Source organism: Sipha flava, unplaced genomic scaffold, assembly GCF_003268045.1.
Source record: "Sipha flava isolate LNK unplaced genomic scaffold, YSA_version1 274_pilon_pilon, whole genome shotgun sequence".
Lineage (NCBI taxonomy): Eukaryota > Metazoa > Arthropoda > Insecta > Hemiptera > Aphididae > Sipha > Sipha flava.
Window position 1 is genome coordinate 127,749 of NW_020272939.1, and position 13,107 is coordinate 140,855.

Below are 13,107 nucleotides of genomic sequence, written 5' to 3' on the forward strand. Positions count from 1 at the left end.
TCAATCCGAAAATTATTTAAAAAATGATGTTCATCACAATTTTTTCTTTTTTTAGTCGCTATAATGTTTGGATTTACTTGTAAAATGAAACTATTACAAACGCAGTCACACGTATGGGCGTAATCGCGGTGTAATACTAATTGCTACAAACGCAAAGTAACTATGACCATAGATTAAATATATTAGATACATATGTATTAAATACATAGATAAAATATATTTTAAATTTTAATATTTAAATATATATACATATATAATGGTGGGTTGTATAAAGAACAGTCTGTAAATTTGCTACCGGCCCTGTAATTTATCGGCTCTGTAAGGTTTTTAATGATTGTGTAAACTATTCTCGGGTTGCATAAAGACCAATTTGATAAAGAAATATTAACCGTGGTTACCAAATAAATTAAACCATATTTTTTTGATAAAAACAAAACAAACAATTCTTATCATGATTCATAAAAGTAAATACAAATTCTTTAAATTAATATTAATTTCATATTCGTACCTATTTTACCTATTTGAATTTCGAATATTAATTGTTATATTAATTCTAAAATTTGTAAGTATTGTTATTTTATAACCGTCCATTGTCGACAATTTTAAAATGTCAAAGGTTAATGAAAGTATGTTGTTAAAAAAAAATTCAAGAACTAAAAACTTTGATGTAAGAGAAAAAAAATGCTCATTGAACTTATTAATCCCTACAAACATATCATTGAAAACATAAAGGTATCTATAACAAATTTAGTAAACAAAACAAGACAATGATATTAGTGTACTTACTTATAATATTGATGTATTAATTTATTTTACATCTATTCAAATTTGTTTTAGACCGATGCTTTTAGCATTAAACATAAAAGCAAAATATGGGGAGATATTGTTTATCGAATACAATGATCAGCAAACAATTGTTATTAGAATTGCTAAACAGCTAAAAACCTTATATGACATGGTCAAAAGGCAAGCAAAAAAATCAATTAGTGATGATAAAGTAAGTTAAAATTTATAGGTAAATACTAAGAACGTGTTGTAATTATGTGTGAATTAGCCTGTGTTATTGTTGTCGTCAGGTACACTGATACATAGTTATGATAAAACTATAATATAATTTAATATTTAATGAAATTAAAAATATAAGAAAACATTGTATTTAAAATAGGTGTTAATATATAAAATCATTAAACTATTTACGGATGAGGAACAATCCATGGTTCTGGACTTGGTCTAATTTCAACGTTCATCTATTGTATGTTTTTTTGTAATCTTGTAAATTATATAGGCACAAGATAAAAAAAACAATGTAAGTTCATATATCCATTTTTTTTTATTATTATTAACGTAGTTTAGTGGTCATCTATTTGAAAAGCATGAAGCATGGTCAAATGTTCTTGAACCATTTAATTTGCACCAAACATCAGGTGTAAGAACAGTGGAAGAAATCAAATATTTATTAGAATATTTAAGTAAAACCGCTAAAAGTGAAAATAAAAATGATAAAGTAAGTCCCACTATTACTTAATTTATCCTATCTTCCTCAAAATAACGATTGGTGATTGATACTCAGTAAAAGTTTTGATTTTAAATATTTGAAATTAAATGTGTTCTAGCATGATTTTCAATTACGTGCTATTAATTACAAATTTAATATTTCTGACAACCCAAATTACTGTTATACAAACTATGTTTCTATGTAGTAGAAGTGACTGACCAAGATTTAATATGTATTCAAATTATGTTATTATTTGTATTACAGGTTAAAAAATTTAAAATTGGCGGAGGATAATACAAACAAAGTATGAATCAATTAAGCGAGCAAGTAATTGCAGTAATTGAAGACCAAATTACTCAGTTAGTAAATTAATTTGATGATGATTATGGCTATGCTGGTATGTCCTAGTTACTAATATTTAAATTATATAATGCAAATAAAAATTAAGCAGGGTAATTGGGTAAGACTCTGATTCCTAACTTATCAGCTAATATTAGTGAATAGTAAATATATGATATGGTATGTTTATATTACTGTATTAAAGTAAATTTATTATTTACAAAAAATCTAAAATTAAAGAATTTTAATAATTCATAGAAACAAAAAGTATATTTAATTTATCCTATGACTGAGTAGTGCAGCCGTCATTATCTTCGACTCCAATTAGATTATAATAACAATTTTATTTACAAAGAAAAAAGAATTGAATAGTATTGAAAATTGTATGAAAAATTTATTGATCAAAAATAAAACACAAAAATTAACCACTTTTGTGCGAGCCATAAAAAATCGTTTCGCGGGCCATATGCGGCCCGTGGGCCGCGGGTTGCCGACCCCTGATCTAGATGATTTATCTTTATGAAAACATTTATCGTTCTATCTTATGTAGTTAAATATAATTTTAATTATATTTTTAAATAAATTAGTTATCAGAGATAAATTACCTAGATCATTTTGAATAAGATAATTTTTTTACGGCAAGTGAAACAAGATATAAAAAAAAAAAACACTTGATACTACGGTAGGTACGTTTTACATGTTAAATAGAAATATTCGATAAACGAATCAATAGGTATTGTTGTATGATTTTTTTTACATAGAAAACATATTAAAATTAATGTTTTTCAAATATTATCTTTCAATTATATAATGATATACCTTTTTCTTTCTATTTAATCGATACCTGCTTGTCCAATACTTACACTAGAAATATAATAATATAGACAATAATAATTGTTAAGTGTAAATATAGACGGTCAATAAACATCAAAATCTGGCTGGAACATTCCATAAATAACGACTCATAAACTAGGATTATAATGATTAAAGTCATAAATAATAATAAAACCAACCACTGATTAGTGACCACGGCTATACAGTATGTACAAATCTTAAATCGTGCTAGTGAATATTGAGTATGGCAATAAGGCCACAATAATCATTTATTGGTAAACATGTGCCGGTTAAATTAAATAAAAGCAAGGATTTTTATTATTTTTTTTATATCTATATGTCTATTCCAAAAATGCGTTATTTATTTTTTATTTATAGACAAATAATCATTTACAAACGTAAGTTCTGAATGATGAAACTTTTTAAAATTATCTGTTTTTAACTGGATAAATGTAGATGTATTGTGTCTATTATCCAGATAAATATTTAAATAGTTATTTATTATCTTATTTAGATGAATTTTTAATAAATTATCAGTTATTTTAACACAATCATTTTTTGGTTATCTATGTACAATACTGGTGCTAAGAAAACTTCGCTAAACGTTATCACAAACAAAAAAAGCATACTTGAAATAAACTATTTCATTTAAATTTAAATCTTCCAGAACACCAATCCTACTTGTTATACCTGTATCGTTCAGAATAGTAGAAATATTTTTTTATTTAATTTATTATATATATTATATTTATTATATTTTGCATAGAAATATTTTGTTTTTTGTTTAATATTATTTTTCTGATTTCATTAGGTGTGAGGTAAATTGTAGTTTCGATTTGTTTTATTTTTTTAAAAGTTTCTGATAACAAGATTCCAAAAGCTCTCAACTAATTTCCAAAAGAAAATAAATATAATTAATTGCTGGTTAATCATATTTATTGATAGTGCAATTGAGTTTATCAAACATTAATACAGATTTTGAAGTGAAGTGAAATTATCATCAATAGTCCTTAAAAATGGTAGAAAATTTTTTTTAAATGAGTTATAGTCAGTGTTGTGTTTTATCTAAATAAATATATCTAGACAAATTATCTTGATTGTATATATTTATCTTTCATATTATCTACTCGTATATAGATGGAAAATAAGCCGTTCTGAACTATTATCCAAGATAAGGAAATCATCTAAATAAAAAAAAGTTTTAATATTTTTTTCTATATTCAGAATGAAATAAGAAATGTACCGGTTTTAAAAAGTATTTATTTTATATATATAAATTTATGTATATTTTGTATTTATCATCAACTTTTGGATTAATGTGTTATGTTATTCGTATATCGGTTGAATACATCAAAGTACATAATTTATTACTACAAATTTGACATTGCTCCCGTGATATAAAATCAAAGGTTTCGACCTTTCACCCATGTATACATAGTATGCATATACCACCACGTGGCTGTTTCCAATCGAGTGAGTCCCTGTATACACTTCGTGTAATTGGTCAACTTTGCTTTTTTCATTATTATAATTATTTTTATTGTTTATCATATTGTCGCTAAACGTTCCGTGTAACCGAATGCTGCTGTCACCACCACCATTTGCTTGAGGGTAGTTTAGTTTGGAATCGCGGCGGCTTTAGGGTTGCGCGCGTGCATTACTCGAGATATTTGCTCATGGAATATGAAAACGTCAATTGTTTTCGTATCACTGGTAAGGATTGCAGTAATAAATGACGAGGTACACGAATACAGAGTGATTGACAACAAATAGTATATTAAAGAAAAATACGTCCGCTATATAATTATGTATAAATCAAAAAATCATATTACTATAATATAAGTATGATTGTTATACTTATTTTATGATATTTATAATAATAAAATTGCGACCAGGTATTACTTTTGAATTGTTAAAGACAGTTTTCATATTGTAATTAATTGTTTAGCCATAATAATAGTGAATGCTCTTTAAATTTAAAAATATAAGGTCATTTAAACGTTCTTCCGTCAACATAGGTGATTACGAATGTATAATCAATTTTGCCTATTGTAATGTAATCTTACAATGTATTTTATCTTACTTTGTATAAAATATTATCCTAGCAGCTAATCATTTTCAAATGGTATTTCACCAAAACTGCAGCAGATATTTCGGAAATATTAGTGTAATATACATTTGTGTACGTCAATATACGAGTAGACGTATGTTGGGATTTGAATAATAATCAAATATAATAATATATATATAGGATTACTTAAGGTTTAGAACATAAACATTTCGCGAGGGAGGCGGAAGTAAATATTCTCTCGATTTTCGATCTCTCATATTTGCGTCATTGGGAACACAAGTATGTGTTTAACTCGAAATTCACGCGTCGAATCGACGGAACGGGAAAAAGACATCAATACGCATGTGAATCTGTGGGAATACTCGGCCGAGTTCGGTTTTAAAACGACCGCTCTGTACACACACTGCACAATGCAAACATAGGTAATGCAATATTATATATACGTGAATAATGTATTATATGTATATACATGTGTTGTCTATTATTTGTTATACGGCCCGCTGCCTACCGTCGTCGATTGCCTTTGGGCTATTTATTCATCGCCGCCCGCCGCCTCTCTATATCCTTCTCCCGCAACGCGCTACGCTCAACCCCAAATATTATATGCACATTTCATTTAACTTTCATCGGCCACGCGTAATACACATAAATTTGTAAGTCTGTGTTTTTGTCGTCAGTGTGCGCGCGTACACGTGTATGTTGTATTGTTAGTCGAAGTTTGTTATTTTATTTACTGTACATCAGCATCTCTTCCCGGTGATGCGGGTTTCGTACACTATATATATTATTATTTTATATATGTAATACAAGGGTCATGAAGCATATTTTGCCGCGTGCCCGACCGTTACAGCCCTTTATTCTTGCGAGAAAGACTGTACTTTCCGAAGTTTTTCAACGCAGTCCAACACTCACCCTCCAAATAAAATTTGGTTGAAATCCTTCGATCGCGACGACGTCTTCGCATTATTCCCTCCACGAAAGACAGAAATTATGAAAACAGCATTTACGGACTCTAGACGCGGACGGCGTACAACAAATAAACATCGCACCTGACTTGGCGCAAGCGTAGAATACTGTTCGTCATTGTACACGTTTTAGTGCTATTATACTTGAGCGAGTATTTGATTTTATAAAATTAGATTTAACGCGATTTTCATCGTCACGCAGTTTATTTCTCCGGACGGTGGGATTAATTATCGCATGTCTGGTATTTTCGCTGAAATCGAATTTAACTCGACCGCGAGAAAAACGAATTGTAAGTGGTGCGCTATAATTCGTTCTTCTTCTTCCTAATTCTGATTATTATTATTATAATGTACGAAGAAGTCTTGTACGGTAGAATTATATATAAATATATATACACTTTTACAGACAGATATGTCATTTAACGGCAATATTTTTGCATAATTCCATTAGGCGTGGCGCCACCGTCGTCGTCGTTGTCGTAGCGTGTTCTCTCCACTGCGATCGAATTTGTTTCAAAAGTCTCGACGCAAAGTCTCGCGTCGCACGGCAGAGTGAATGGCGGGAGCAGGGCAGTAGCGGAAACCACGAGAATCCGGTAGTAATCGTTCGAGACGATTCTTTGGCAAAGAAAATTGTTCATTAACGTCACGTCGGTTAAGGCATTTTGAAGAGAGTAGTTTTGTACGCACCACGTCGCCCTCTACGCAGCGGTCGACCGAACTATACGCACATTTCCCTGCCACCCCCCACCCGTATTCGTCCTTCCCGCGAACTCGCGGTCTCTCGTCGACTTTTCCCCGATACCCCACAACTACGGATGGCGGCACACACGTCCGACACAATATGGAATTAAGTCGTCGTTTATGAATTATTCAAAAAGCGATTTCTTCACACGGGTCACATTCTGCAACGCACAATAATAAACAAGCACTCTTATACGAGGCACGTACATATAAGATTCTTTGTCGCGCTTCACTTGCCGAAGTTCTGGAAAATCCTTGTCCGGATAAATGCGCGTTCGTTTGAATGCGGTGTCGTTACTCGCCCGAATCTACGCGAGTACGGTAGTTGAACACCGGTACATTTGCTGTTGTGCACGTGGATAAGGTCTGATCCGATACGGATTCGTACATGACACTACGTGCGGCCGAATCAACGCGCGTTTGCGGTGACGTCGACTGCGCGCGTCCTCCGGTCAGCCGAGTAGAGAAACCGGTAGCACTCGAGTTGACCGAGCCCGACAAAAGACACGCTGTGGTTGTTCAGTCGCGCGTTCGACCGGAGTCGATACGATACGGCGCCAGGGGTGGAGTGCGACACGGAAAGCCTTTCCGACGGGTTTCCTCGAGCGGGACTAAGTTTTTTGTGAAGTCCTCTTGTTAGGGGTTTTGTTTTTTTTTTTTGTACGCGGCCGCGACGTCTCTCCGGCCAGAAATCCGCGCGCGAGGGTAGAACGACGTCCGGCTTGTTTGCCGGACGGCTTTGCCGTGAACGCGAACACGATCATATACGTATAACGTCGCGCGTCCAGTCGCAATAATTACTCGGTCAACATACGGGGTGCGCGCGCGGACACAAAAGCCGACGGAGCGGTATTGTTGACCGTTCGGATTGACCAGCTCGGAATAATGCGCGGCGACGGGGTGACATTTCGCCGCCGGGGTTTTCCGCCAAATATCACCGATCAGCCCGCTGACATTCTACGGGCTCCACGCCCCAACGGGCTCGCGCGTACGAGTACTTCTCCCGGGAGAGTTATGCTGACCGTGCACAATGCGCGCCGGACGTGTAGTGACCGAGTGCCCGTACATTGTCCGAAGGCGTGGGCCGACGGGACGTGTAGGCGGTCGCGGATCAAAACGCTCGCACGCGTTGCCGGTGCGCGGTGTACATGTTTTCGTACCGAAAGGGTGAAAACGGGATTCGACACACGAACACGCGCGTACACGTCCGTCGGTATCGGTTTGATTGACCGAACGAATGTTAATTAAATCGCGTCCAATTTTATGACGTCCACGCGGCCGTCCGTCGGCGAGTACTTCGCCGGGAGTATTTGTCGCACCGATTTCACACCCGTCCGCCGGGACGGTCGTACAGTCGCATACGGTCAATTGTACCACCGAGCAGAGAAATTTATGCGCGTTGCCGGGTTTGTTTTTTAGATCGATTTTTGTCTCGATGTTTCTCTGATAACCGTTCTAATGAATTTACACCACGTAGTATATATGCACAACAAGAATGTTCGTTTTATACATCGTAATTAGAAGACGTCAATTATTCTACGCTGTAAAAACATGCGTGTCTACGTTCTACGTTTGTCAGTAACCCTACAACGATAGCAAATATTATTATTTTTTTCTTTTTACTACGCGCGAACACCGCAAATGGCTAAAAAATACATTCGTGTTGCTAAGAGTATTTGTCACCTACATTCTCATACACAATCAATGGCGTCCATCATCAAAAATCTAGGGGAGGAACACGTGTGACCGGAGCCTTTCGACAATCATTACCGATAGGTTTATAATTAGTATCTATGATTATTACGATTCGTTATCCCATGGTAAAGTCTTGTCCAAGAGAGATAAGATTAGCTAACAAAATAAATGGATAATTTCAATATTTAATGTATAAATGTATAATACACGTGGAAAATTATTGTTTAATTTTATCATAAAAATCCTAGTCCTAATTATTAGTATTATTTTCTTTAATGTAATTGATTTTTTAATAATTTTGAAGAATGTTCTGCCAGGAAAAATAAATAAAAGACGCTCACTGGGAAGACCGAAAACTAGATGAAAAGATAGTATAAAAAAGGATATGAGATTGAAAGATAGACAATGTTAGATTGGAATTTAGACAGATAAAAATGAAAGGTTAGCTGCGAATGATGATGAATTTAATCAAGATTACTTTTCTGAAAATATGTTATTATTTGATGTATTTTCATTTGCAGCCACTTCTTATATGAAGCGTATAATATGTTGTGATTATTTGGATTACTCTAAAATTAAACTTAAATAACAGCCAATAAGCTGTAATAAATTAAAATATGTAATTTGGGTTATTTAAAACAAAAAAAAAAAAAAGTTTTTCCTTGAAACATTGATTACACGTATGTATCCGTTTTTATAACGGATAGAATAAAAATTCACTAAATTTTGTGAGGTCTTCTGTAGGTTATCAGGATTTCAGAACAAACCTTGAAAATGAATAAAACAATAAACGTTGAAAAGTTTATGTTCAAACCAAATGTTAGGAAGGTAATTTTCCAGTCATTATAAACATATTTGAAATCCAATTACATTTGATTTTTTTTTTTCAACGCAATGTACTCTCGTAGGATCGTAAGAAAAGTACATGGTAACCGAAATGAGTGCACGCAAACGTATGGTTAGACACGTGTCATTGTAAACTCGGGTCAAAGGTCAATCATTATTTCGTTTTCGGATTCGTAACGGCACGGTATCACGCGAACGCGTCCGACGTGAAAAACGTTCAAGTGTCTGTGTAAGTATTACGATGATGGCGCGAGTAAAAATCCGGCCGCATGTGTATAATCAACGGCATTAGACGAGACCCCGGTGGTGGTGAAAACAATTGTCGAGAGAAATTACGGAAAAACAGCAGGGTCGTTAGTGTTAAGACGCGGTAGGCCATTAAACGTGCGCTAGGGCATACGAGGTGTTTGAACAGAAGAATATTATAGCGGCAGAGGGCGGTGAACGCGACACGAGGGATGTGCGTCCCGAGGAAATTACACACCTCGATGTTTTCAATGTGAAACAAAACTGCATTAAATGCCCGGCTTTGGGTTGCTTTAAACGCAGTCACTTGCAAGACTATAATAATATTCCGTTTTGTAGCTCACGTGTAGTCCGCCAACCGAACCCGTGAGGTCGGATCTGTTCTCGTGCGATACTTACACGTTCAGGATATTATAGTTAAGTATCATATTACTTATGTAAATTGCATATACATTGTGATACCTGAATCGCGGCAAATCCCTCGAACAAAATCATACGTTTTCAAGCAATACGCGTACGCTGTATAGATTTATCGTTTGTCAAAGTTATATTTGAACAGTGTTCAAAATTTAAAACACGTCTGGCGAATGAAAATTAAATAGAATCGATATAAAAATCGTCTATAATGTGTTTTCAAGTGCTTATTCAGGACGGTTTTTGCGCATTCATTCGATTTGAATTCGTACAAAACAATAGTGCTTATTCTTTATGTTGTCTACTGACACCTATGTACGCAGAAGCGACAATACGACAATGTGACACATTATCCCTACATCGATATTGAAGTATTTGGTATTCAGAATAAGGACGCGTTAAAAGAGAAAAAAAATTGATCACCGTTCCTTTTACACACGAACAGACAACGACCCTCCGCTTCTGACTAAGTGTTTTCGGGTGACGCATCTTATGATATTATTATTGTGATTGTTATTACGGTATTAAACGGTTCTCCATTAGCCCCGTGCACGCGCGTATTGTATTATTTTCTTCTTAATATCGTCATTACTATGTTATTATAATATTATACCCGTCGTCATTCTCGTCTATTAGCATTATATACGAATTATACGACACACGAGGCCGACGAACCGATCCGGCGGAGGGATTTGCGTCGTTCCGATTACGATTATTGTTATAGGTATTTTTCTTCTCTTTCTCACCCGACGGGAAAAATAAAAATAATGTAAAGTAAAAAAATTATACGTTATCTTCTCGTAACAGGCGCTGTTTAAAAAACTATTAGTCCCATTTGTATTTTTATCACTAATGTTGTACCTACGTTTGAAACGGGAATCTTAAAAAAATAATAATAATAATAATAAAAAATACATATAAGTATATTATAAAAAACGCATTTTTGTGTAACGAGTTTTCCTAAACGATGCGCCATGTTCTCGGCTTATGCAAACCTTGCGTTGTTATCGATTTCATTACATTATTGCGTTCACCGAAAATGTTATTTGTGCGTCCTAAATTAATGTTTATACTTTTTATCATTTGTAATGCGGTATAGGATGATTTCTGAAATTATGATGGCGATCGCTCGAAAAATTAAATGGTTGTCCTTAAAATATTTAATGCTTTCTAGTATATCTTGAATTTTACAAGTACATTTATCCTTCCTGATCGAAATTTAAAATTAATTTAAAACGACAAACAGCTAAATGTTTGCTGTTGTATCCGATTATACGTTAGTGATTCCGTTATAATCAATACATTTTAATAACAATAAACAAGTTCCACGAATTTTTACCCTAATAATGACATCAATCCCTCTTTTTTAAACCCCTTTCGACCACTAGACGAATGCTCCATGAAATGTTCGTATTGGCAGTGCGTCGAATAAAAAATAAAAAATAAATAGTCATTCTGAACCCTTTTATACTTTAATTCTGTTTATACGTTTGTCATACTCATTTATAAAACTAAAAACGCAGCGCCTAAAATTCAAAAGATAACCGATGTCATATATTAAAGGAATTGTTATACTTCATCCAACCTTTTGGTTTCATGATACAAATGAATTTAATTTTTTAATATTTCACTTTAATTATGTGCTGATGACTGTTGAGAAATAAAAATATTCACAGATTACGTGAATAAAAATGATTACGTTGTTATTAGAACTTTTTAATAATTATTTTTTAAGGGGACTAAATTAGTATTGCTCTGTAGAGCTTAAACGTCTTAAACGATTTCTTTTTTAAATTAAGAATTCAAAATTTTATTTGTAATACTTAACGATACGGGTTTTATAATAGAATTTATAATTTAATTTAAACTACTGCCGTTTCAATGGTAAGGTTCTTTTGTCGACGACCCTTATTTAAATAATCCTAGAAAATTGACGATCGCTCGTTTTGTCCATTGCTCTCATTCAGATCGTGGCCATTACACCCTTTCTCGACACCAGCTATACACTTCCCCATCGCGATCAGAGACCGACAGATACTATAAAATATGTCTACTCGCATTGCAAAAGCCAAACAGGGTAGACTGGGGTGACTTTAGTACGATTACACTCGGACTCGGACAGTTTTGTTCGATAAATTAGGATTTCCAAGTGAACCTCGTTCATTGTCGTTACGTAAAAAACAACATCTGGCCCGGTGATGTATAAAATCAAACTTTGAATTCGTTTAGGTTTTACATTTAAATGTGTGGTTAAAAAATATTTCAGCAGGGTCGAAAACAAGTGAAAATCCTATCGGACCACGTGCACGTGGATTACTATACATTTTTTAAAAGAGGGGAAGACGTTTATAACATTATAGTAATATTTTATTACTTTCCGCAATTTTAATATCATAAAATGATAATACATACAGTAATCATCGACGATTAGCGAGTAATGTTATAAAGTTTTTCGCCGTGCGTAGTAATCCCGTCCGGTGCACTTTGTGGCGAAGGCATCGCTGGACGGGACCGCGCATGTGTACGCGAATCGCCCTACGACAGGCATGTCGAACACGCGGCCCGTGCTTACCAATATCAATGAACAGAATAGAAATTGAACAGTGAAAAAATTATAAAATATTAATGTCGAAACGCAAACATCTTAGATTTTTAGAAACTGTTATATATGGTACGCGTTATTAGATCTTGTACTCTGATAATGCATATTCATGTATAATAATGTAAAATGTATTATTTTCGTTGAATTTGTATGTGCGGCCCGCTTAGTAAACTGTTCAACATATCTTCGACCCACTCGATACTTAGAGTTCGACATGCCTACGAGATCGTCGGCAGTCCGAAGGTTCGCGCACCAACGCCCGTACGCGTGGACAGTTGACGATACGATCGGTGCCCGTTCGGCGAGGTGGCCGACGTGCTCGCGGTGGCCGGTGCAGAGGTCAAAGGTCACTGCGACCACCCGGACACCACGTCGAGGCCGCCGGACGCAATCTCGGGCCACCCCGTCCGGCGGCGCTCGCACGTGGACCACGTCGCGTTAACGCGCTTCACGTACGCGGACGTGGCGCTGACGTGGGCGGTTGACGATCAGCGACGGCGCGTGTTGGCCGCGTTTTCCGCGTTCGCAAGTCGGCGTCCGAGCCGAGACACCCGAACCTGCTGGCCTAAGTACGCTGTCGGCGAGTGACGAGGCCGGACGTGGTCCGGAAGTCGATCCGGTGCCAGTGCCGCAACGACGCGGACCTACGCGCGTGGACGTGCGTCCGGTGCCGTCCGACTCGGTCGACCGGTCGACATTATCCGGTTGATCCGTCTGTATTGACCGTCCATTATTATTTCGTCCGGGCATAAGTGAATAATTAATCCGTTCATCTATCCCGGGCGAACGTTTCAGTTATCTGGTTTATGTGGACGGAAAATGTGTTTATCGGGACTCAACACGTCGGGAGATCGAT

General features: G+C 35.4%; 1 protein-coding gene across 1 annotated transcript; it reads left to right on the top strand.

Moving 5' to 3' along the window:
- Positions 1–607: 607 nt before the first annotated feature.
- LOC112685378 lies at positions 608–1,903 on the top strand. Its single transcript, XM_025557235.1, is given in 7 exon segments — positions 608–671; positions 674–732; positions 838–888; positions 890–997; positions 1,166–1,252; positions 1,349–1,504; positions 1,760–1,903. Coding segments are annotated over 7 exon segments (669 nt in total).
- Positions 1,904–13,107: the final 11,204 nt, after the last annotated feature.